The 27,033-nt window shown below is 43.0% G+C and overlaps 2 protein-coding genes across 2 annotated transcripts in view; one reads left to right on the top strand and one right to left on the bottom strand.

Annotated features, from left to right (window-relative positions):
* Cct6b (chaperonin containing TCP1 subunit 6B) overlaps window positions 1-14,998 on the bottom strand; it is a 45,494-nt gene extending 30,496 nt beyond the window's left edge. Inside the window, exons 1-5 of the mRNA XM_032912700.1 lie at window positions 14,797-14,998; window positions 12,745-12,808; window positions 10,644-10,778; window positions 4,994-5,167; window positions 3,829-3,932 (exon numbers count right to left, since the gene is read on the bottom strand). Of these exons, the coding sequence (XP_032768591.1) occupies window positions 3,829-3,932; window positions 4,994-5,167; window positions 10,644-10,778; window positions 12,745-12,808; window positions 14,797-14,933 (614 nt within the window). The 5' untranslated portion in view covers window positions 14,934-14,998. The remainder of the gene's footprint in view (window positions 1-3,828; window positions 3,933-4,993; window positions 5,168-10,643; window positions 10,779-12,744; window positions 12,809-14,796) is intronic.
* Window positions 14,999-15,044: 46 nt separating this feature from the next.
* Znf830 (zinc finger protein 830) lies at window positions 15,045-16,369 on the top strand. The gene has a single exon (XM_032912699.1). The coding sequence runs from the start codon at window positions 15,077-15,079 to the stop codon at window positions 16,187-16,189; it is 1,113 nt and encodes a 370-aa protein (XP_032768590.1). The 5' UTR covers window positions 15,045-15,076; the 3' UTR covers window positions 16,190-16,369.
* The last annotated feature ends 10,664 nt before the right edge of the window (window positions 16,370-27,033 follow it).

Below are 27,033 nucleotides of genomic sequence, written 5' to 3'. Positions count from 1 at the left end.
GGGAGTTCCAAGCCACCCAAGGCTACATAGAGAGACCTTGTCTCAAAATATGTGTGATATATATGTGTATGTATGTGTATTTGTATGTTTAATGTACATTTAACATCTATCAACACTGTCAAAACTAAATGAGGATATAAACAAATCCATGAGGATATTGCTATGATATTCAAAATGTTAACTTGTCACAGTAATTGGCAGAATAAGCCATCAGAATATTAATCAGGACACTGAAGGTCTGAAAAACAGCATTAACCAAATTGATCCCTTGATAGAAAACTGTACTACTACAGCATACCTCCTTGTCGAGTACATAAAACATTACAAATAAATTCTCTCAAGCCAAGCTCACATCCTAGGACTCACAAGATTGATGAAAAAGGATTACTGTGAGCTCAAGGCCAGACGAGGCAATAAGCATACAACCCTGGCCTCCGGGAAAAAAAAAACAAAAACCATAAAATAAACTAATTAATTGACTCTATACTTAAGCCTCTAAGCAAATCTCAACAGATTTCAAAACAATGAAATCTTATAGAATATGATGTCCCCTACCATTATATAATTGAACTAGAAATCAATAACTATTCTCCTATATATCTTGAAATTAAGACACATGTTTAAAATAGAAATTAGAAAATATTTTAAATGGATTGCATTTTCCAGCAAACCTCAGCCTGTCTGTCTGCCAGTGGAACAGACTCATAGCTATAGGAAAGCACTCAAACAAACAAAACCCTCATTTTAAAGCCAACTCTTCCTGACAACAAGAATTTCTGCAGATATCAGATGCAGAAGGGGGAGGGGAGGAGGAGACTGCAGGCCGCCTTAACTGCTGGCCAGAGGAGCAAACAGAACAAACAGGGCAGCTGAATGGTTTCTCTGATGAGAAACAAGGCACTGTTTCTTCTGTGCCTTCATAAAGGCTGCACCGCTGGGCGTGACTCATGCCTGTAATCCCAGAATATGGGAAGCTGAGGCAGAAGACTGTCACCAACTCCAGACTAGGATGGGTAACAGAGACGTTTCCTCCAAAAAGTAAAACAAAATAAAAATGAATAAGCAAATAAAGAATGCAGAAAAAGAAAACAGCTGAATGTGGCCATTCCTGGAGAGTGGGTCGTCACTACAGAGCCACTTTTCCTTGCACCTGTCTGTACTTTAACACTAATCTTGCCCTTAAGATAGTCTTGTTATGGAGCTGGAGAGATGGCTCAGCGGTTACCCGACTGCTCTTCCAGAGGTCCTGAGTTCAATTCCCAGCAACCACATGGTAGCTCACAACCATCTGTAAAGAGATCCGATGCCCTCTTCTGGTGTGTCTGAGGACAGCTACAGTGTACTTATATATAATAAATGAATAAATTTAAAAAAAAAAAAAAAAGATAGTCTTGTTATACCTAAACCACTCAGAATTCAAAGAAATCTGTAGAAGGCAAAGAAAACAGAAAATACTTTAAAAGTCATAATGCTCATGCTTGTCAGCTTGTCAGTTTGTGGTGGTGCAGGCTTTGATCCTAGCCCTTGGGAGGCAGAGGCAGGAGGATATCTGGGAGTTCGAGGCCAGCCTGGTGCACAGAGCAAATTCCAGGATAGCCAGGGCTACATAGTGAGACCCTGTCTCAAACAAACAAACAAACAAACCAACAACTGCACATGCTTATAAGTAATCACAGCACTCAGGAGGCTGAGATAGGAGGCTCAGAGGTCCCAAGATGGCCTGAGCTAGGCAGTGAAAGCCGGTCTCAAAGCCAAAAAATGAATAGAAGTTAAAGGATGTGGTTAAGGAATACTCTGAGGAGAACTGAAAGCCTCAAATACTGTTTTACAAAAGCAGGGAACTAAAAACAAAATACCTGAGTGCTATTTTAATAAGACAGAAGCAAAAAGCAAACATTAAAGAGAAGGGCATTAGGAAACAAAACACAAACAAACAAACAAAAGGCCTGTGTAAAATGAGAGGGGAGGTGGCAGGAGACAGTGGGGGTGGGGAAAATCCTGCAAACAGGATCTTTAGGACCTGTTTGTTCCAAAATTTGAAGATAGAGATGAGATGGATAAATGGAGTATGTAGAAAGTGTTTGCATCCTAATCAAAGTAATCCACTGAAAACTCTAACAGTCGAATCGAAGTATAAATTAAACACATAATATATTAATGAATTAGTATTATTTTTAAAGGTATATTAGTTAATATTGACAACATTTACACCTATTTCTAGATAAAGTTTCTTTTTAAGATTTATTTATTTTATTTATGAGTACACTGTCGCTGTCTTCAGACACACCAGAAGATATCAGATCCCATTACAGATGGTTGTGAGCCACCATGTGGTTGCTGGGATTTGAACTTAGGACCTCTGGAAGAGTAGTCAGTGCTCTTAACCACTGAGCCATCTCTCCAACCCCCCCCCTTTTTTTTTAAGTTGTCTTAATTTGGGTTTCTATCGCTGTGAAGAGACACCACGATCACGACAACTTTTATAAAGGAAAACACTTAATTGTGGCTGGCTTACAGTTTCAGAGGTTTAATCCATTATTATCCTGGCAAAAGCATGACAGTGTGCAGGCAGAAATGGTGCTGGAGAAGGAGCCGAGAATTCTACATGTTGGCCTGTAAGCAGCAGCAGGAGACTGACACACACTGGCCAGACTGAGCTTCTTAGACCTCAAAGCCCGCCCCCACAGTGACACTTCCTCCAGCAAGGCCACACCTACTCCAACAAAGCCACACCTCCTAAGAGTGTCACTCCCTACGGGTCAACCATTCAAACACATGTGCCTCTGGCAGCTACTCCTATTCAAACTACCACAAACGTGAGAGAGTATTTCAAGATTTGCTTCAGAATGCTGTAGGTTAGTCCTAGCAGTTGGGAGGCAGGAAAACCTCACATCAGAGTCTAGGCTACCCAGTGAGGTCTCATCTCAAACATGAGAAAAACTATCTGTAGGGAGGAGGCTGAAGAGGAGACAGAGAGGGGAACTGTAAGGCTGAAATCAGATTAAAAACTGAGAAAGAAAAAAAATCAGAGGTGCGTGAGAGATCTCTGCCCTGTATTTACATAGAGTTGAATGTTCTAAAGAACTAAATCCACTGTCATCATGGCCCCTGTCAGCCCCCGAGCCTTGTCCTTTGCTTTTTCTCCTCAGCTATGCTGCAGGTACAATGGAACATTCCAAGGCCATGTCCTCTTCCCTTCCCTTTCCCTTCCCTTTCCCTCCCCTTCCCTCCCCTCCCCTGCTCCCCTCCCCTTCCTCCCCTTCTGACATAGCCAGGTCCTGTTTCTTTAGAGGCCTCTTATCTTCGTAGTTCAGCGTATTAGAATGGTTTTCTCTGAAGGCTATAAGACCCCACCGGTGATTGTGTTCCAATCTTTAGTTTGATTTGAAATGTAAACTTTTTGAGGAGAGCGTGTTCCGCTTACTCCTCACTGCGGCACCTAGAAGTGACAGGCTCACTGTAGCTAACTCATGTGTTGAAATGAATGCATTGCCACTGAGTAAAGCTAATGACATCGCCGAAAGCCAAATACTTCAGAACTTACTGCCAAAGTGTGGCTGTGGCGATGGCTCAGCAGGTAACACACACACACACACACACACACACACACACACACACACACACACACACACACACACACACGCCCCAACAGCTTGAGTTTGATCCCTGGAATTCACAAAGTGCTGAGGGAGATCATTCAACTTCCACAAGCACAAGCATGCTGTGGTATACACGCACGCACGCATGCACGCAGGCATGCACCACAAACACAGTCACGTGCACACACAGTGGGGGGCGATTTTTAGTTGTAAATTTCATGCTATTTACTGCGTGTCTGTTTCTGACTTGTGCCTCATCTCCACGATTTCCACCATGAAGAGATCAATAGGGATACCTGGTCTTCTAATAGTCAAGACAGAATCCACCACAGCCTGAAAGAGAAGCATATGAGAGGCAAATTACCTGGACTAAAAGAAACTCCTGGTCCGAGTGACCTATCACCAGACCAAACAGGGAAAGAAAGGGGTTCAAGCTTCAAAGTCAAAGGCTTGGTCACCAAGTACCACATGTGGCACACTTGTGTTTCTTAAAGTAAATTAGTAATGCAGCATTCTGCTTCAAATGGCAATGCTTGTAACTTTGGTTATTATGAATTCGGGTTTCAGAAACGGCAGAGCTGAGGAGCAACAATACACCAAACGATAACCACCCGAAACGAGACTTCTGGAGCTACCCAGGCAATTGTGTCTTTATTCTACATATAGTTTACCTTCAGAAGTAAATCAAATAAACATACATTTTCCAGATGGGAAGCGTGTGTGTGTGTGTGTGTGTGTGTGTGTGTGTGTGTGTATCAGGTCAATCTTGCCTCATTAAAGCAGCAGCCCTAATGACAAGACACACTGCCGAAACGGCCTGCTCATGTCTCACCTGATACCATCAAATATGGACCTCCAGGTTTAGCTGAATACACTGTCCAAGAGGTTTCACAAGAGATAAGCCACAGGAAGTGAAGTTCCTTCCAAATTCCGAGGCAGGTAATCACTAATGTGACACCTTTGGGAAAGTTAAAAAGACTGCTGCAATCAATTGAATTTAAATGCTTGCCTTGTTTTAAGTTGTTGGTGGTGGTAGTTTTTAAATTTAATTTATTTATTTTATGTTATGAGTGTTTCCTCTTCATGTATGCCTGTGTGCTATGTGCATGCCTGGGATCCACAGAGGTAAGAAGGTGACATTGGATCACCTGGAACTGCGGTTAGAATGATTGTGAGCCACCATGTGGGTCCTGGGAATTAGACCCAGGTCATTTGAAACAGCAGCCAGTGCTCTTTACCACTGAGCTATCTCGCCAGCCTGCCTTCTTCTCTTACATTTGTGAAACGTCATATGCAATATTTGGTTATAATATTTTTTTCTATAATGGCAAAATAAAAAAAAAAGTATCGCCATGTGCCTGACTAGTCTGGGTAGACGACAGTTTATCACATACCTCTGTTAGTATGTCGGCCAGTTCAGCATGAACTTTTGTCCTCAGGGATGTTCTAGCCACATCTAAGAGCATTTCTCTTTTCATCTCCTTTTGTACTTTAATTTTATCCAAAACTTCAAGTGCTTTCGTCTTTGCAACATCAAATCCTTCAGCTATGATTCTAGGGTGCAGTCCCTGGTGCAGCAACATAAATATACAAATTATACAGCAAACCATGCAGAGCAAAAGTTCGATATGCTTTCCGAGTAATAAGCATGTTAAAAATAATGTGTACCAGAGCGGTGGCACTAACATAAATGTGTCATTCATAGTATCTCCTTCTCAGGCTTCATATCTGAAATAATCTTTTAAAATGTATATGAATATTTTGCCTGTGTGCATGTATATGTACCATGTGCACCCTGGTACTCACAGAGGTCAGAACAGGGGGTCGGAGTCCCTGAAGTTGGACTCACAGATGGATTTGAGTCACCATGAGGGTGCTGGGAACCAAACCAGGCTCCTCTGCAAGAGCACCAAATGCTCTTAAGCCACTGAGCCATTGCTCCATGGCTGAGCTGGAGCTCAATAGCAATAAGCCTACAGAAAAGTTGCAAGGACAAAAAAACCCTATAAATTCATTCATTCATTCATTCATTCATTCATTCATTCAGATAGGGTCTTGCTACATGCCTAATTCAGTCCATCTTCAAATTCCTCACTCCGCTCTCCCAGTGCTGAGATAAAAGATGTGTGATGCAATGCAAGGTATAACAAAGTCTTTTTTCAAAAGCTACAATTACATCTAGGCACACAGTATTCCTCTCGATGCCAAGGGACAGGGCAGCACAGACTTTGACAAAAGTACATCACAGTAATGTATGGGACAGTCATCCCATGCCCCCAACAGAATACATTCAGAACTCCTGCTGCAGCCTTGTCAAAAAGTAATAAACTGAGTCTAATTGTGAGAAAATAGACAATACCAAGCTTTCTACAAAATAACTGTGCAACTTAAAAGTAGCAGTGTCGGGGCTGGAGAGATGGCTCAACAGTTAAGAGCACCCGACTGCTCCTCCAGAGGTCCTGAGTTCAATCCCCAGCAACCACATGGTGGCTCACAACCATCTGTAAAGAGATCCAATGCCCTCTCCTGGTGTATCTGAAGACAGCTACAGTGTACTTATATATAATAAATAAATAAATCTTTAAAAAAAAAAAAGTAGCAGTGTCAGTCAAGTGTGATGGCACAAACCTTTAGTCCCCAGGACACAAGAGGCAAAGGCAGGCAGACAACTATGCATTTAAGGTCAGCCTACTAGTCAACATAGAGAGTTCTGGGACATCCAAAGTTATGTGAAAGGACAGTCTCAAAAGGGGGGGGCTAAAGAGATGGCTCAGCCGTTAAGATCACTGCTCTTTCAGAGGTCCTGAGTTCAAATCCCAGCAACCACATGGTGGCTCATGATCATCCATAACTCTAGTCCCAGGGGACCTAATATCCTCTGCTGAATTCCAAAGACACCAGGCACACATCTGGCCAGCATACATATATGAAGACAAAACATACACATACACAAATAAAAATAAATCTAAAATAGCTTTTAAGTAGGCCAGAGAGACAGCTCAGAAGGTAAAGTTGCTGGCCACCAAGATGGACAACCTGAGTTTGCTCCAAGCAGGGAAGGAAAGAACTGACTCTCGCAGGCTTGACCTCTGACCTCCACACATACCCCCCCACCCCACCCCACCCGCACACAATAAGTAGCGATGCCATGGACTATAAAGAATACTTCAGGAACAGTCTCAGCTTCAAGGAGACTAAAAGGACACCCCATCTCAACACAACACATTGTCCTAGATTTCCTTTTCCTGTAAAAGACACTCAGGACCAGTGGGGAATCTGAAAGGAATCTGCACACTGGATTATAGTACACTCATGAGATTAATTTTATACATAGGTGACTCTATATGAGAATTTGGTGATTCTAAAAATTATACACTAAGAGTTGAGAATACATGACTGTAACAACAGCACTCGGGAGGCTGGGGCAAAAATGTAGTGATTTAGAAGCCAGTCCCTGGGCTGGAGGGATGGCTCAGAGGTTAAAAGCACTGACTGCTCTTCCTGAGGTCCTGAGTTCAATTCCCAGCAACCACATGGTGGTTCATAACCATCACTAATGAGATCTGGTGTCCTCTCCTGGCATGTAAGCATATATGCAGGGAGAACGCTGTATATGTAATAAGTGAATAAATAAATCTTTGGAAAAAAAAAAACAAAAAAACAAAAAAACCTGCTCTCGGTCTTAGCGCCATCTTCCTTGAGACTTCTGCGCCATGAGAGCGAAGTGGCGGAAGAAGAGAATGCGCACGCTGAAGTGCAAGAGAAGAAAGATGAGGCAGAGGTCCAAGAAAACCATCTTGTGCACCCACGAAGCCTACGGGAGCAGAAGTAAGGGATGCTGAAGGCCGGGACGCCGGAACAAGTAGTTGGACTGTATGCTGCTGTCGGTAATAAGTCTCAGGAGACCTGGAACGTCACCTCGCCGAGGTGACGAAAACGACTGCCTTCCTCACAACCAAAATAGTCCCACTGGCCCTCTGCCCTGGACCTTTGGCATTCTGGACTAGTTCTGTTCTCTCTTGTGGCCAAGTGTAACCCTCTTGCTGTCAGCAGAAGAAAAAAAACCCTGCACATATGTAGCAGATGTACAGGTTGGTCATCGTGTGGGTCCAACAACTGGATCGGAGGCTGTCCCAAAAGCTGTTGTCTGTACATGGGATATGGTCTTCTAGCTGGACTGCTTTGTCTGGTCTCAGTGGGAGAAGTGCCAAGCCTTGCAGAGACTAGGAGTGCCAGGGTGGAGGGGTATCCAGGGGGTTCCTACCCACTCAGAGGAGAAGGGGAGTGGGGGAAGGATTGTGGGAGGGAGTCACTGAGCGGGATGTAAAGTGAATAAGTAAAAAATAAAATTAAATTTTTTAAAAAAGGAAGTCAGCCCCACCTATATACCATGTCTAAAAACAGGGGAGGAGGGAGGGAAAAAAAGGGAGGGGAGGGAGGGAGAGGAGAGAGAGAGAGAGAGAGAGAGAGAGAGAGAGAGAGAGAGAGAGAGTGTCACTGAAATAATTAGGACACATTTGCCACTTCCTCTCACCCATTCAGAAAACGTTAGACACCTTCTATTAATTATTTGTCTCACAGACAACACAGCAGAGGTGCGACAATGCACTTGTAACCCTGGTGATTCTTTGTAATAGTCTTGCAACTTTCCTGTGGATCTAAAATTCTGACCAAAATAAAATTTTGAAACAGTGTCTCATTATGAGCCCAAGCTGCCCTCAAACGTGCACTCTCTCTGCCTCAGCCTCCTGAGTCCCAGAATTACAGCCATGGACCACCATGCCTCACTCAAATACTGTTGAGACAGAAGATGTGGTACAGGGATGAGTGAAATCCTAGGTCTTTGCAACAGTCAGCAAAGGAAGTAGTAGCATTATTTATTCTCTCTTTTGGTGCCTTTATCCGTGTTCTCTATCTTTTATATGTGCTGTGAGGATGTTGGTGAATGTACATGCCAGAGCATGAGTGTGAAGGTCTGAGGACAACTTTGGAACCTTAGGTATTGGTCCTTATCTTCCACGTTGATTGAGGCAGGATCTCTTTTATTGTTGCATGTTCCAAGGGCATTCTCCTACCTCTGCCTCATTTCCCTGTAGGAGCACTGGGGTTACAGACATCTGCAGCCATGCCTAGCTTGGCAAGGGTCTGAGGATTCGAACTCAGGTCTTCATCTTTGAACAGCAAGCACTTTACCCACTAAGCTGTCTTCCCCACAGTATTGTTCACTTTGTAAAGGAACATGCAACATAGTGGATGCTGACATGAACCAGGTTCATTCACATCACTTCTTTACATCACTCCTAGAGTACTTAAGGAGTGAGCATCTGGGCATAGTTCTAAGGGCTCTATGTGAATTATTTAATTTGATCCTCTCAACAACAGCATAAAGTGGGCACTATTACCGCCCTACACAGATAATGTAATTTGTCTTACATCAGCAAGCTGCTTTAGAAATGGAGCCAAAACTTATATCCATTAAGACCCAGCACTCTAATCCAACCTGTGCTATTACCATTTGCAAAAATGTCCTCTATCTCAGTCCTCATAATCACTCATTCAGACTACTAGGAAAGCCTCTGATTGTGGACTAATTAAAACTGTCCCCAAATATTTAAAATGCCAACCAGTTCCCATCAGTCATTAATATGCTGCTGTTTGGCCTGTTCACCACGGTAATGCTTCCTGACCTGCTAGTGCTCCTCACTCTTCGAGAACGTCTTCCAATTTCTTCCACAACCTCTTCACTATCACGCACATGTCCTTATACTCCAGTCACACCAAATGCTTGCGGTTCTATACCAGTGCTAAGTGGGGCTTCAGCCTGAAACACCGTGCCTCACATTCCAACCTGAAGATTTTGTATTCAAGTTCCTGACTACTGCAGGCTAATTTAGCATCTCCACGCTTTCCTGGCATTTCTATCATACCCTGTGCTGCTTCACTTTATCATTGTTCAGATACATCACACACACACACACACACACACACACACACACACACACACACACACATCTCACCATTGCCAGTCTCCTTCCTTCCTCCCCAACCCTAATTCTTGGGAGGCGTGTTCAGAGGACCAATAACCCTAGCTCAAGCAGTGGGCTCTAAACTAGCCTAATCAATTCCCCTGACAATAGTATTCAGTTTAACATGGGCATAAGTCTAAGGTTGCCCTAAGGAAGGATTCATATGCTATAGCTGAAGAAATTTCTTTCTCTTACCCACACCTGCTGAATCTTACCATGGAAAACAAGCAACACTGGCTTCTTAACCTTCAAGATCCATTTTAGGATGAAGACTTGTTGTGGGCAAAAGAGCTAAGAGATCAAAAGGACTTGTGTACTTGATGGCTGGTTGAACTTTTAAATTTACCAGTCACAGACTATACACCATTCTCTTATGTAAGATGATGACTGATGACTGATTTTTGGATAGGTAAGAGAGCTTTACTTGTTTCCACTGTTTAAGCCCAAATCTAAATGAGGTAAATTACACACACTCAATAGATAATTCTCAGAACACAAAGACCCAAAAATCTCCACTTTGACCAGGTTATGCTTTGCATAGTCTCTGAGGAAGACAGAAAACCCAAATAATTATAGAAAAGACATAGATAATGTCGAGAAAAGATTGCAACTAAACAGGGGTACAGACAGAAAAATGTGACTGATGACTTCACAGGCTGATGAAGAAAGGATTCTGCTAAGTGGTTTAGGAAACAGGGATTAGAAAAAGACACAAAGTGAAAACCCTCCAGCCACCCCCCCCCTCGCAACATTTTGTTTCAACTTTTATTAGTACTAGCTACATTTTCTTTTGTAAGCATGATTCATGAGTACATGGGAGGTTTCTTTTTAACCTTTCTATATCTCCTTAAATATTTTATACTTATTAAAGCATATGATTGCAATAAAAGCCATTACTTTGGCAAAAAAATAAAAAGCACTTTTCATTTATAACTGCCCAAGGTTATCGTAATTAAAATTAGTTCTTATTCTCTAAAATTAAATTAAAAAAAACTTGCTTTGTGTGAAAATTTAATACCTCAGAAATGTAAAGATCAGCTTGCTTTAGCAACTCTCCAATGATCAGGACATTTGAGGTAGTGCCGTCCCCTGTGATATGGTCTTGGGCTGCTGCCACTTTTGCTATGATGGAAGCTGTTGGGTGTTGAATTTGCTGGAAAAGGTAAACAGCAGATTTAAAAAGAAACTGTGAGGAAGAAGGCCACTAAATCCAAGAGAGCCCAAGGGTCAATAGTAAAATTAACAAACAAACTTCATGCTGCACATTTACAAGTTCTACATTATCAACATTTAGTAAATGTCAAATCCGAAGTTTTAAAGTTGAGAATTAATGAGGTTTGAACATTGTATGAAAGTCTTTGCTTCAAAATGCAATGACATTTCCAAGAAGAGATTAAGCCCTTCAATCTCAAAGAGGAAGATATTTATGAACACTGCAAAGGACTTTTTCTTTCTTGCATGATTACAAAGACTATAATGAAGTGCTCTGAAAAGATGTTATTAATTTGTAAGTCTCCCTAAGCTATCAGACTCTATAAACATTTGAAAACAGCCGAAATTCATTCTGTTGAGGTTTAATCCAACAGCCATATCTCAAGACTGCAGTATTTAGCTGACAGCCTTAAAAATACAAATTGTGGGAGCTGGAGAGATGGCTCAGTGGTTAAGAGCACTGGCTGCTCTTCTAGAGGTCCTGAGTTCAATTCCCAGCAACCATGTGGTGGCTCACAACCATCTGTCATGGGATCAGATGCCTTCTTCTGGTGTCTGAATGAAGACAGCTACAGTGTACTCATATAAATAAAATAAACATTAAAAAAATTACATTAAAAAAAACAAATTGTGGGGTCAGGTGGTCTTGGGGCAGGCCTTTAATAAAAAAATAAAAACAAGAAAAAATGTTGGGCTAGAGAGATAGCTTAGCCATTAAGAGTATGTTCTGGGGGTTGGGGATTTAGCTCAGGGGTAGAGCGCTTACCTAGGAAGGGCAAGGCCCTGGGTTAGGTCCCCAGCTGAAAAAAAAAAAAAAAAGAAAAAAAAAAAAAAAAAAGAGTATGTTCTGCTCTTGCAGGAAGTGGAGTTTAGTTCCCAGTACCCAGAGATGACTCACAATTGCCTTAAGTCCAGCTCCAAGGAATCTGACACCCTTTTCTGGCCTCTGCAGGTGCCAGCATACATGTGGCATACTCAGATAAACCCTCATACACATAACATTTAAAAATCAATAAACCCTTTTTTAAATCTATTTACTTATTATATACACAGTGTTCTGCATATATATCTGCATGTCAGAAGTGGGCACCAGATCTCATTATAGATGGTTGTGAGTCACCATGTGGTTGCTGGGAATTGAACTCAGGGCTTCTGGAAGAGCAATCAGTGCTCTCAACCTCCGAGCCATCTCTCCAGCCCAATAAATCCTTAAAAATATACATTGTAAGGTTGAAAGTATAGCTTAGTGGTGAAGAGCACTTGCCTAACATGTGGGAGCCCAACACTCAGTCTCTGGCATTGCAAAAAAAAAAATGTTTTTTCAAGACAAGGTTTCTCTGTGTAGTCCTGGCTGTCTTGGAACTTGATCTGTAGAACAGGATAGCCCCAAACTCAGAGATCTGCCTCCCGAGTGCTGGGTTTAAAGGCATGTACCACCAAGCCCAGCTAAAATAATTTTTCTTCCATTTATGTGCATTGGTGTTTTGCCTGCATGTATGCTTATGTAAGGAACTGGAGGTACAGGCAGTTGTGAACTCCCATATGGGTTCTGGACATTGTACCAAAGTCCTCTGGAAGAATAGCCAGTGCTCTTAACCACTGAGCCATCTCTCTAGCCTTCAATAAACTAACAAACTTGCAGAGTGCACCCTACCACCACCATGTTGAACCTAGAGGCTTGCACATGTGAGGGAAGTACTCCTATCAGGAGCTGCATTCCTGACCCATGTGCCATGTTTTTAATTAACATACAGTTTATCAAAGCCAGCAGCATCTGGGCATTTTATCTAATACTTGAATCTAACACTCAGGAGGCTGAGGCAGGCATATTGTGAGTTTGTGGCCAGCCAGGGCTACATAGGCAGAGCCCATCTGAGAAAATAAAATGAAGAAGAACATTAGCTCACCATCTCGTGAAGCAATACATTCCCATCTTTGGTGAGTTTGATGTCACCTGCCCCAGAAACAAGCCTATAAAAAGAACAACGGTACTTATTAACTACACAAGCCAAGAATCAAAGAACACTCCCGGTTCTTGCCATCCATGGTCCCAAACACAGATGACTAGGCTTGGAAACTCAACACTGAACCATGGGGTGATGTGTGGAAGTGACTGCCAATTGCATCTCATGGAATTAGTTCTCCCTGATGACCTTATAGTAATCTCATTGCAAACGGAGCATTTATGGGTTTAAAGGGCAGCTGCTGAGTTATACACATTGGCTAATGAAAAGTATAAGACAGGGCTGGAGAGATGCCTCAGAGGTTAACAGCACTGGCTGCTCTTCCATAGGACCGGAGTTCAATTCCCGGCAACCACATGGTGACTCATAACCATCTGTAATGAGATCTGGCGCCCTCTCCTGACATGCAGACATACATGCAAGTAAAATATTGTATACATAATAAAAATACGTATTTTTTTAATAGTATGAAACAGTATAAATCTACAAACTTTGGTAGGTTTTTAATCTAGGTGAGTGTCATGATTCAGTCACTGAATTTAGCTGTCTCATCCCTTGCATTTATTAAATCACCGAGCTCTGTCAATTCCACAGTTAAAATGCCTTTGGACCTCTTCTCTCCAATTTTATTGTTATCCTTCCTACGCTGCTTAGACAGCGTTTTGTCTCCAAATTTTAATCAACTCTCCATGCTATGTATTTCTAAAAGGCAATGGGACTCAGTGTCCAGACCACCAATCCTTCAAAGACGTTACATTCTCTACCACTTTCAAGATAAAAACCCAGGGACTTTAGCAGTAACATACTTGGTCTTTTCCAAATTCTCCTGTTCCATCAACCATTATTCCCACAGTAGGTCTTTCCGTTCCCTTAATGCATTATAATGTTTATTTCTGATGGACTTACACCACTGGGAGGCCTTGATTTCTGACACTCATTCTTCTACAACTCTGGTCAAGCATCCCCTGATATCTGAGAAGATTTTCCTTCAGTACTCAGTAAATGTACCCTTTCCCCTTTACAGTTCTCTGTAAAATGATTTGCATCTATATATAATTGGCATACCTGTCATGGCCATGTCACTTTAAGAATTGATACCATCTCAAGGGTTAGAGCGACGGCTCAGCAGTTAAAAAGCACTTATTGTTTTGCAGAGGATCTGAGCTTGGTCTCCAACACCCGTATCAGATGGCTTACAACTGCCTATAACTCTTAGGGATCTGTCACCCTCTGACCTCGGGGGGCATCTGCACACACGTGATGCACATAAACTCAGACAGATGTACACAGATAAATATAAATCAGTCTTTTTTAAAGGAAAGAACAGAAACTATCTCATCTGTTTTCCCAGCATCTAGTGTTAAGTGGATTCGTTTACTATTAGTGCTACTTTGCTCATTCCTCTCAGGGTGTGTCTTTCCCAAGATACATTTTGATATCTCCTGCTCTTCTTTTCTTCCTTCGTAAAAGCATGTTGCTAACTAAACATATGTATGTCCAAATGGATGACTAAACATGAAGAACTGTAAAGAGAGTCGCAAGAACTTGACTAAGTACCTACAGTTGGAAGATAATGGAACTTGAATTTGAACCTCTGCCTGCCTAGCTCCAAAGCTAGTACCCGCATGTCTGCCACATCAAAACAATACTGTCTGCGGAGCTGCAGCCCCAACGTCTGCTGAGCGCGCGCACAAGGTTTAAGTTCATCCCCAACACGAGAGAGATAGAGGGAGCATCAGAAGCGTTTTCAACACAACGTTTCCTGAGACCCACAGTATGAATAGACTGTTTTGTGAATCTTAGTGAAAAGGGGATGGCGCCACAGCTTCTATTGATGGAGTCTTCTTTCCGGGGAGGCGTTCTCTTCCCTCGGCTAGAAAACAGGAATGAGAGATAGGAAACCGGGTGTCTAGGTGTCGCAGCATTGCTCATAGGTTTTTACTGATCAGCATCAGAGGGAGCCGCGACACCCCGCACACCCTAGCGGCATCTCACATTTTTAGCGCGCCCTTAGGACCCAGGCTGGGACGCAGCACATCCTGCAGCCCTCGGGCGGCGCATATGTTCACAGCCAAGGCCGCTTGGCTCCGCGTCACTTCAGCCCCAGGGTTGGCGATTTTGATTGCAGCCATGGCTCAACCGTCCAGCCCCTAACTCGCAACTCGGAACCCTGGCGCCACGCCCACACTCCTGAGCTTCAACCAATCGGCGCCATAACAGGAAGTGACGCTATCACGCCTCGGAAGCTAGAATCTCCTGAGTGCTGGGCGCGAACATGGCGTCCTCCACCTCTGCTCGGACACCGGCGGGGAAGCGAGTGGTGAATCAGGAAGAACTGAGGCGTTTGATGAGGGAGAAGCAGCGCCTTAGCACCAACCGGAAGAGGATAGAATCCCCGTTCGCCAAGTACAACCGTCTGGGGCAGCTGAGCTGCGCGCTATGTAACACCCCGGTCAAGAGCGAGCTCCTGTGGCAGACCCATGTTCTGGGAAAGCAGCACCGGGAGAGAGTAGCGGAGCTGAAGGGCGCCAAGGGAGCAACCCAGGGCCCATCGGCCGGCACTGCACCTCAGCCCACCAAGAGGAAAACGACGGATGTGGAGAGCCAAGACGCCAAGAAAGCCAAGGCCTCCGTGGATCAGGTACAGCCCTCCACCTCAGCCTCATCCGCCAACTTTGAGAAATCGGGGAAAGAGGCCACTCGGGCGGCCTCCAGTAAAACTGGACTCGGTTTACTCCCTGATTATGAAGAGGAGGAAGAGGAAGAGGAGGAAGAAGAACTGGGAGGTGGGGAAGAAAGAAGGGACAGCAGCAAGCATCTTCCTGATGCACAGGGCAGAGAACACTCACTTGCCTCTCCGAGGGAGACAACAAGCAATGTACTGCCAAATGATCCCTTTAATACAAATCCTCCCAAGGCCCCCTTAGTTCCTCACTCAGGGTCAATTGAGAAAGCAGAAATACACGAAAAAGTGGTGGAAAGGAGAGAGAACACCGCCGAAGCATTACCAGAAGGATTCTTCGACGACCCTGAGGTAGATGCAAAGGTCCGGAAAGTTGATGCCCCAAAGGATCAGATGGACAAAGAGTGGGACGAGTTTCAAAAGGCTATGAGGCAAGTCAACACTATCTCTGAAGCGATCGTCGCTGAAGAGGATGAGGAGGGACGGCTGGACCGGCAGATTGGAGAGATTGATGAGCAGATAGAATGTTACCGTCGAGTGGAAAAGCTTCGGAATCGCCAGGATGAAATAAAAAACAAACTTAAAGAGGTTTTGACCATAAAGGAGCTTCAGAAAAAGGAAGAGGAGAATGTGGACAGTGATGACGAGGGAGAATTACAGGATTTGCTGTCTCAGGACTGGAGGGTAAAGGGGGCTTTGCTGTAAGCTTTTGAAGACCCAAGCATTCCATAGGTCTCCGCTGCCCCTTAAGAAGTGCTGTGTCCAAGTTCTTGGGTTCCTCTGTCCTCGGATACCCTTGTTGGGATAAAGTAAGCCAGTGAGCAGTAATACTTTGGGGATGGTACTGCGTGTGGTGCTATTTATTATAAAATGTTTGAGGTAAAACTGTTTCTGACATTTTTGAAACTCTAACCACAGATTGCCAAGTTTTTTCATTGTTATAGGCTCAATGTGTTTTTTTTGGTTGTAAAATCTAAGTTGTAAATATTGCACATAGCGGGTTGGGGATTTAGCTCAGTGGTAGAGCGCTTGCCTAGGAAGCGCAAGGCCCTGGGTTCGGTCCCCAGCTCCAAAAAAAAGAACCAAAAAAAAAAAAAAAAATATTGCACATAGCTAAGTATATATTTATACAAGTCACTGTTTTGAACCTTACAGAAGTCAGATAAAAAAAGACACGTTTATATGACCTCGATGTATATATATTTTCAAGCCTTAAACTCCAAGGGTTGGAGCTTTGGGAAGGTTGTTCTTAGAAGGCTACTCATAAACACATATTCTTCATAAAACAGTGAATGAGTGTTCTTTTTTCAAAAGCATCCAAACGTCCAGTCCCAAGCACAGTGTTTGTTTTGACAAGGTCAATAATTGTTAAGTTGTACATCAGTATCACCCGTGACACTTTTGATTGTTCATGGAATGTCAAAGCACCTATGACGCTTTAGTGCCTGAGCCCTGAACTTAGACGCCATAAATCTTCATGGGATTCGGATGACAATATTCCTGAATATTCCCAGGTTATTCTAATCTATGCTTAAGCTGGAGAGGCAGTGGCCCTAAGTGTAAAACCTATATATTTTTTTTTCAGACTTTATTTTCCTTGAGCATGTTCTGTAGTTGTAGCCCCTGCCCCGGGTGGTGCTAAGCAGACAGGGTTATGGGAATGCTAGGCCAGTACTCCACCACCACCAAGCCGGTTTCTGAATGAAGGAAATATTCCCCCATTTCATCCCTGCCCCATGGAGTCTGAGATTTTATTTTTGTGGTAAATTAGGCATGCGTTTACAGGTTCTTCCAATGGCAGGGAGATATTTAAGTAGCCAGGAAAGCAATGCCCATTGCCTTATGCTAGATACCGATAGTTGATGGTCCTACTTGCTTTGGAGGATGAGATGTTCAAAAAGGAAGATAAGCAGCAGCGTTTTATGTACAGCATCGTCCGATTTGCTGCTACTGATAGTAGTGGCTAAGCATACTGTTCATAGGCCAGGCAGGATCCTAAGTGCTTCTCATACATTAACCCATTCCAGTTCAGGCTTTATTAGGGAAACCACCAATAAAAAAAAAAAGACCTGAAAGTCTTGAAAGCTGGATGTGGTGCCTCACGCCTGACATCTCCGCTTTTGGAAAGCTGGGGGAGATGCATCCTGGACTATGTAGTGAGACCTTTTCTAAAATGAAGGCGCAAAAGTCCTTTACTTCTAAAGGATTGTTTTTACAGGTAATGTGGAAATGGAGTTTTTTTTTTTAAAGTCTTGATTTTATTTTTTATGTATGTGAGTACACTGTTGCTCCCTTCAGACACACCAGAAAGGGCATCGGCTCTACAGATGGTTGTGAGCCACCATGTGGTTGCTGGGATTTGAACTCAAGGCCTCTGGAAAAGCGGTCAGTGCTCTTAACCTCTGAGCCATCTCTCCAGTCCTTGTTTGTTTTTAAACTGAAGGATTTTTGTGTCAATTAGGTGTTACTCTAGTTGTATGTAGTATGGAAGGAGCCTAGGACAAGGAACTGGGAAATTATGTGGACACTACTTCAAAAGTAAAGTGACTGATTAATTATAGACTAAGGGGATGGGGAATAACAGAGTTTCTCAGGGAGAGCTAACATTTTAGTGACTAGAAGAAAAAAATGTAGAAGGGATAAGAATAGGATCTCAAAGGAATTTTTAAGAAATGATTTATTTCATGTGCATTGCTGTTTTGCCTGTATGTATGTCTGTGCAGTGATGTTAGATGTCAGTTGTGAGCTGTCATATGGTTGCTGGGAATTTGAACCTGGATCCTCTGGAAGAGTAGGCTGTGCTCTTTAACCACAGAGCCAACTCTCCAGTCCCAGGATTTTCTTTTAGGTGTGAGTCTCAAGATGACATTGTCTGACTTGGTATGCGCCACACGGTTAATTGTATTTCTGCTTATAACATAAAGTCTGAATTCTTTCACTGCCAACCGATTACTATTTCAGTTTGAAAATCACAAAGGGCATACCTGCCTCAGATGTCTGACCCCCACACTGAGAATTTCCAGTCATTTTCAGTATGCAAGGAAGAATGAAGGCGGTTTGAGAGGGCATGAGGATCTGCAGGAGCACTTTTGTTAGAAATATAAAGCTAGGCATTGTGGGTATATCTGTAATCCTAACACTAGCAAAGCGGAGGCAGGAGAATTGTTATTTTGGGGGCCATACATTTGACAATAAGACCCTGTCTCAAAAAACTAAAGCACAAAAATACAAATCATATTTTAAATCATTTAGTAGCCATTTTAAAAACAGGTGAAGTTGGGGTTGGGGATTTAGCTCAGTGGTAGAGCGCTTGCCTAGGAAGCGCAAGGCCCTGGGTTCGATCCCCAGCTGCGAAAAAAAAAAACCAAAAAAAAAAACCAAAAAAACAGGTGAAGAGGTGAAGTTGTAATGTTTTTAGTTACTCTGCTATATCCAAAATATTAACATTTCAGCAATATTTAAAGACTACTGAATACTTTTGCGTACATTTTGAAATCTAAGTGTATCTAACAGCATATATATTTTCAGTGTTCAATAGGCATTCCTAAAGAACAGCACAGATCTAAAAGTTACTTAGGTGAAAAGAAGTAAACACCCAGAGGAAGTAGTGAGCAGAAGTTTCACTCTTGGCAGCTGGGGAGGTTAAGGTGTGGTTAGGTGTGGCTTATCATTGACTATGTCATGATATAAAGATAAAGTCTGCCTTTATTTGTGTCTGTGCACACAGCGCACATGCACATCCACAGAGACAGGAACAGTGGTGGGCCACCCAGCATGCATGCTAAAAACAAACTCAGGTCCTTTAGAAGCAGCAGGTGCTCTTAACCATTCAGCCATCCAGGCCCCTCAGTTAACATTTTATTCTTGAATGATTCTTCTAAAGGCATAAGGGATGTCAGGTGTGTTGATGCACTTGAACTACCGCTACCTTTCAAGGGGACCAAGAATCTCAAACTCGGATTCAGTAGTTCTTATTAAGAGCAGTAGAGAAGGACCCCTGATTATATCCAGCGCTCAGGAAGTCCTTGTTAAATTTGAGATCAAGGGAACAGCTATGGCAGTAAGCAGCTCCACAGACTTCAAAGATAATTACGTGCTCTGAGCCGAGCCAGGTTTGATGTTCAACTGTGCTGCTCCCTATTTAAAACAGTCCAGTGCACCCCAACTCGGAAAAGAAAGAATGCTAACCCATTTGCCCAGCTCTACAGTCATGAAATGCTTCCGAGTGTTCTGCTCAACGATGCCAACAATAGGCGCCCTTCTGGTACTCGCAGGGAAAAGCATAAAATCCAGACCTTACACCAGCAAACACAGATTAATAGGGACTGATAAGGCAGAGCAGTTGCCAACGCAAAGCCCAGTTTAAGCTGGTCTGCTTTATTTTGCAGTACGGGGTTTCAAACTCAGGCCCTTAGACATGCTAAGCAAGGGGTCCATCAGGTAGCGGGATCCTGAGCCTGTTCCACCTTTCAGTAGTTAATGATCTTAGCTGTGTCACCTCTCTAAACTTCAGTTTGCTCAAATATCAAATGAAAATACACAATCCTCACGGGGATGCAGTGAGAATCTATGAATCATTCTAAATCTTAATGAAAAATAAAATTTCTGTCAGAGAAGCACCAACTGGCTAGCAACTTGGCAATATGCAGAAGATTAAGTTTATCAGTGGGAATGATGCTTGCTGGACATCAGTTGTCTTTTAAGGACTAAATGTGAATCCTGATTTAGGTTTTTTTTTTTTTTCTTGTACATTTTACTATGTCTGCCTTGTGTTTCTATTGCATTTCCTTGTGTTTCTATTGCATTTCCACCATCAGCTGACTTCATCCAGTCACGTGGATTTAAATATCACCTTTGTATGGCTCAGAGTTTATATTAACCTTGACGACCTTTCTCTTCTAGGACTTCAGCCTACAGCCAGGGCAGAGCTAAGAGCATTGCAGAGATGTTGAGACAAGCCCTGACCACTTTACCACACTACCAAGTCACTACTGGGTTGTAAGAGCTAGTAAATGCCACTGTTGTTTAAGTCCTTGAAAAGTAGATTTCCATTTGCAGGTTGACATCCTACCTATGAAATGGTGGTTTTCTGCCTCTTCTAGCTTCTGTACCAACTGCATTAGCATGTCTAGTAAGTGTTCCAAATTTAACGAATTTCAAATAGCTTTCATCCTTTTTAAAAACTTCTCAAGTGGAGCCACCAACCTAATCAGGAATTAAGGCAGCCACTGGGAGTTTCTCACCTCCAAGTCTAGGGCATTAATTAGGTCCTGTTCCACCTCTAAAATATGTCCAGAATCTCTACTTCTGTCTGCCTTGGTTCTAGCCACTAATGTCTCCCAGACCACGTTGCCTTTCCCCGATGCCCAACCACTGTCTTTTAATGAAGTATAGTAATCCTTTTTAAATATTCAATTGTCATTGAGAATCCCTCATTATGTTCCCATGAAAACAAAGAAAAGGCCAAGCCCTTAGTAAGACTGTATGCCCTTAAAGGGTGGGTAAGTATTCCTTACACACCCTCAAATGAGCCCCACTGAGGACAGAAGGGGACAGGGAAACAACCTTCAAACCAGCAATGTAATGAAATTGAATATGTGTGTGTTAGAGGGTCTGTGTGCGGCTGGGCACAAGGGGTGGGCAAAGAGGAGATTTAAAATGGGAGCTTTGGAGAAAGAGAGAAAAGTAGACCAAGACAGGCAAAATGTACAGACATCTCAGGAAATAGTACCCTCAGGTACGTGTAAAGAAGTGTGTGAGATAGGGCAGGTTATCTGTTGGAGATAGATTATAGCAACTTTATACATCACCCTGAGTTTAAACTTTTATTCAAAACCAGAACTCCAGTGTGGTAAAGAAGAGGGCAAGACCACAGCTTTTGTCCTTAGTCGGAAGAAGATGGTATGACTGAGAAAATGGAGTGCTCTCTGTATCTGGATTTTTCTTACAGTTAAGAATTGCTTCTCTGGTCACAGCTTCTAGAACCATCCAAAGGACATAGTAGGTTCCTCGTTAGAAACCCTAATACTTGATTTGGCATTTGACTTCTAGAAACTATTCAAGAAGAAACTATTATAATGAACATGGCCTTGTGCCTTGGGGGAGAGTAATTTTCTTGAAAATTTCAATTATGAAATATAAGCATATGGAGAACCCTGTCTCCGAGGGGAAAAAAGTTAAAGCACGAGCACTAGCTAACACCGAAGTTTTAAATGTGAAACAGGCAGGTTCTGTTTTGCTTTGTTTATGGTGCAGGGCCTCAAACTCAGTGCATCACGCCTGGCTACACACACGCTACCACTGACCTCCAGACGCAGTCCCAGGGTCTGCTGGACTAGAGCCTCCTGACACCTCAGTGGGAGCTCTGGAAGAGAGTTCCAGGGGGCTGGAGAGGTGGTTCAACACTTAAGAGCACTGGCTGCACTTCCAGAGGACCTGGGTTCAATTCCCAGAACTTACATGGCAGCTCACACTAATCTTTAACTCCAGTTCCAGGACTTCTGACACCCTCAGATATTAATACAGGCAAAACACTAATGAACACAAAACAAAAATAAATTAAGAGCGTGTTAGTTCCAGAGGATCCTTTGCTAGGGGACACCTAGGTGGCATTTGCAGCATCAGACATCAATGTTATGCTACAGACAATGGACTGCCCAGTAGCCCAGCCTGGCCTAGGAGTTTGCTAGTTATTGGCTCTTCACAGGATGTGGGAACAGCGCTGTAAAGACCTCCATATAGTTCTGCAGTGGCAGAAACCAGTGATTGACATGACAGAGAAACCCGTCAAACTAGGATGCCTCATCATCACTATTAGGACGAAAGCAACACATGCTTGCACACACATGTGAGAAGCGGTAATACAATAAACATTCACTGAGTATTCCTTTTCTGTCAATACCAAAGAACGATACTGGTCTTGGCAAGGTCTTTTGAAATCTCAAAGCCCAAGCCCAATGTTACATTTCTTCCCACAAGACCCACACCTCTCAACCTTTCAAATAGTGCCATCCCTGGTGGCCAGGCATTCAAATCTATGATTCTATGGGGGCCATTCTTGCTCAACTACCAAAGGGTGTTTCTTTTATTCTTTAATTTTAATTATTTCACATGTGTATGCTGCATATGTGGGTGCAGGTACATGCATACTAGCTACAGCATGTGTGGAGGTCAGAGAACCATTTGTGGGAGTCTCGTCTCCTGCTATGGTTCTCGCGATTCAACTCAGACTGTCGGGCAGCAAGTGATTTTTACCCACTGGGCCATCTTACTGTTTCTCCGTGTGTGTGTGTGTGTGTGTGTGTGTGTGTGTGTGTGTGTGTGTGTGTGTGTGTGTGTGTGTGTGTGTGCATTTTCAGAGAAGTTTAACTGAGGCAGGAAGGCCCATTCTGAATGTGGATAGATAGAAGGGGAAGGAGGAACAGAAAGAAACAACTTCTGCAGCCTGCTCATAGTGAAGAACAGAGCTGAGCTGAATTAGTATTATATCCCTGCATGCAGCTCTTTTAAATACTTACCCTGGCAAACACCTCTACCATATTTCTTTAAAACTTCTTTTAATTGTGTGACTATTAAGCAAACCAAAGTGTAAAATGGGATCTTGCTGAGATTTATGTGACTCATAAAGCAGATGTTATTAAAAACGGAGTCCACTGAGACCATACCAACTTCCCAAGTGTCTGCCCTCTCCAGGAAGACATGAAGTGTTTGCTCTAGCACTGTCTGTGGCTTCCAAGTGAGCAGCATAGGCACACTCTGCATGCCTCTCTGGGTTTTTTGTTTTTAAGATCCTATGTTTAGCTGGGTGAGGTGGCGAATCCCTTTAATCCCAGCACTCAGGAGGCAGGGGCAGGCCGATCTCTGAGTTTGAGGCCAGCCTGGCCTACAAAACGGGTCCAGGACAGCCAGGGCTACACAGAGAAACCCTGTCTTGGGAAACAGAAACAAAACGTCAAAAGGATTCTATGTTTATTTGTGTGTATGTGCTTTTATGAGTGCAAGTGCTTCAGAGGCTAGAAGAGGTCACCAGACCCCGGCAGCAGGAATTACAGGCACTCGTGAGGCTGCTTGTGGGTGCTGGGAATTAAACTCAAGTCCCATGCAAGAGCTCTTAACTGCTAAGCTATCTTTCTAACTCTGTTTCTCTTTAACAATCTTGGCAAGCTCAGCTGGAAGTCAGGGACAAACATATTAAAGGGGATGGTGGTGGTGTTAGCTCTGAGACTGGCATAAGGTCAATACCCTGGAGAATGTGTGACTAGGGTCTGAGGAATGAGTTAACTGTGGGCTTTTAGGTAGCTAGAAGGTGGGATATCCTAATTATTCACCACTAAAGGACTTAGTATCTTCTGATTTGGCTCAGAGAATTACTTTAAGACTTCGACCAACGTCCTCCTCTCCAAAATGCTTTCATGCAAAAAACTTTTATATTAAAATATTAGGATATTCAAGATACCCAAGGCCACCTACAGATCCTCTAGGGCAGTGGTTCTCAACCTTCCTAATGTTGCGATCCCTTACTATAGTTCCTTACATTGTGACCTCCCCCCAAAACCATTAAATAATTTTGTTGCTACTTCATATTAATGTAAATACCTGAGGTACTTATCGGATATTTGAGCCCCAAAAGGGTCACAACGTGCAAGTTAGGAACCCTCTGCTCTAGGGCCCATGAGCCTGTTACTTCTTCCTCTCTCACTTTTGCTAGTGAACCTGCCCCCTTTCTCACATAGGTAATTACTGTTGGTCGCCTGTCATCTCCTGCATTCTCTACAGAGCAGCCAAAGTTGCAGAGATCTTGTTAACCCAAGTCAGATCATGCCTCATCCCTGTTAGCTTCCTATCTCGGCCGGAATAAAAGCCAGTCCTTTTATAATGGTGTGCAAGGCCCTACAGGATGTCTCCTTGCTGACTTCATCTTCTGTTCTTCTCAATCTTGAGCTACTCTAGTCACAGGGCTCTCCTTGCTGCTCTCCCAGCAGATCTTTGATGCTTTATCTTAGATATCCGCAAGTGACACTTCCATCCCTTTGAGTCTTATTTCTGCTGTCACTTGGTTGGTGAGACTTTCTTGACATCTATTAAAGCCTGCAACCCTCCTTGCACTGCCCCCACGCCTCTGATCTTGCCTCTTTTTCTCCACGATACCCATTCAAACCTTACAGCCTACATAGTTAGTTTGTTTCTTATTATCCACATTAACCTGTTAACTCCATGAGAGCATCTGCTGGATTCCAGGTCCTGGAATTTTGTCTGACACACAGTAGGCATTCAGTACTGAGTGCCTGACTGAGGGAATAATTAGAGACACAGGGGTGATAGGAATGTGTAAACAAAAGAAACTGAACATTTACTGAAATGGCTGCTACAAACACTGTACAAGTCAACATTTTATTTGCCATACACAATCCTGGAAGGTATTTTTCTTATTTCATCAGCCCTTTGAATGAAAATTTAAGGTACAAATCTAACAAAATATGAAAGCTATTATAAAACTAAAAAAGCAATGGGAAAAAAAAATCCAAGAACAAATTAAAGGAGAGGACTTGGGAAATAATCGAGTGCCTGCCTTGTAAGTGTGAAGACCTGATGTCAAGTCCCCAGAACTTCCCCACTTCAACACACACATATATAAGCAAGCCGAGTGTGACGGCATGGAACCTAGAGGTGGCCTTAAAGGCCAGCAGCCTATCCTTCTTGTTGGGTCTAGGTCAGTGAGAGGATAAGTCAAAAAACAAAAACAAAAACAAAAACAAACCCAAAAAACAAAAAACAGGGTAGCACCTGAGGTAGAGCTGAGATTGTTCCCTGGCCTCCACATGCATACCTGCATACATGCATACCTGCATACCTGCATACATGCATACCTGCTTACATGCATACCTGCATATGCACAGATGGGAGGCCAAGGCAGGAAGAGTACAAGTTCCAGGCCATAAATAGTGGGATCCTGTCTCAAAATTTTAAAATAAGGCTGAAGGGATGGCTCTGTGGGCAAAGAGGACACTGTCCCACACCCATGTAAAAGCTGGATATGATGGTGCACACATCTGTCATCTCAGCAGAAGTGACAGGAGCAGTGACAGAGATCACTGACCAAGCAGTCTACAAGAAACAATGAGTTAGCGAGTTGAGAAACTATCATAAAACTTATGGTAAACCTTTAATTCCCAATATTTTGCCCTCTACCTAAACCATGATGGAGTGGTGACAAGAGGGGATAGGAGTAGATTAACCAAAATAATAATAATAATGATGATGATAATAATAATAAAAACAATAACAATGATGATGATGGTGGTGATGGTAGTGATGCATGAAAAATCTCTGAAAACGGGGTTGGGGATTTAGCTCAGTGGTAGAACGCTTGCCTAGGAAGCGCAAGGCCCTGGGTTCAGACCCCAGCCCCGAAAAAAAAAAACCAAAAAAAAAAAAAAAAAAAAAAAAAAAATCTCTGAAAACTACCCACTTTGTAAGCTAATTTAGAAACATAATTAAAAAAAAAATAGAAGCTGGGTTTGGTGCTGCATGTCTTTAATCCCAGGACTTGGGAGACAGAGGCAGGAAGATCTCTGAGAGTTCAAGCCAGCCAAGTCTACATAGCAAGTTCCGGGACTACATACTAAGACCTTGTCTTAAAAAAATATTTTTTTTTAACATGGATAGCCGACATGGTGAACATTACATGTTATTCTCTTAAGACCTCAGAACTTGGGGGCTGGAGAGATGACTCAGTGGTTAAGAGCACTGACTGCCCTTCCAGAGATCCTGAGTTCAAATCCCAGCAACCACATGGTGGCTCACAACCATCTGTAATGAGATCTGATGCCCTCTTCTGGTGTGTCTGAAGACAGTGACTTATATATAATAAATAAATAAATCTTTTTAAAAAAAAAATCTCAGAACTTAGTGAAGGATATTGTACTGGCTGGTTTTATGTGTCAACTTGACACACACTGGAGTTATCACAGAGAAAGGAGCCTCCCTTGAGGAAATGCCTCCATGAGACCCAGCTGTAAGGCATTTTCCCAATTAGTGATCGAGGGGGTTGGGCCCCTTGTGGGTGGTGCCATCCCTGGGCTGGTTGTCTTGGGTTCTATTAAGAGAACAAGCTGAGCAAGCCAGGGGGAAGCAAGGCAGTAAGTTACATCTCTCCATGGCCTCTGTATCAGCTTCTGCTTCCTGACCTGCTTGAGTCCCAGTCCTGATTTCCTTTGGTGATGAACAGCAATGTGGAAGTGTAAGCTGAATAAATCCTTTCCTGCCAAATTTGCTTCCTGGTCATGATGTTTGTGCAGGAATAGAAACCCTGACTAAGACAGATACCTTCCTGAGTTATTGGTTGGGAAGGTTCCAGAAGTCCCTGAAACAACACAGGCTATTATCATTGCTCTTGGTTACCCACCAGAACTAGATGGTAGACTCTATTGCCGAGATATGACAGGCTTGGGTTGTAAGTCAGAGAAACCAAGCTGGAACTGATCTGAAGGCTTACGTTCTCCTTGATGACTACCCTTCATAGTACTGGAAGGTGCTGTGCAGAATGCTGA

The sequence above is a fragment of the Rattus rattus genome, chromosome 9 (assembly GCF_011064425.1).
Source record: "Rattus rattus isolate New Zealand chromosome 9, Rrattus_CSIRO_v1, whole genome shotgun sequence".
Lineage (NCBI taxonomy): Eukaryota > Metazoa > Chordata > Mammalia > Rodentia > Muridae > Rattus > Rattus rattus.
The sequence above is the reverse complement of the archived record's forward strand: the minus strand, read 5'-3'. Positions and strand labels throughout refer to the sequence as shown.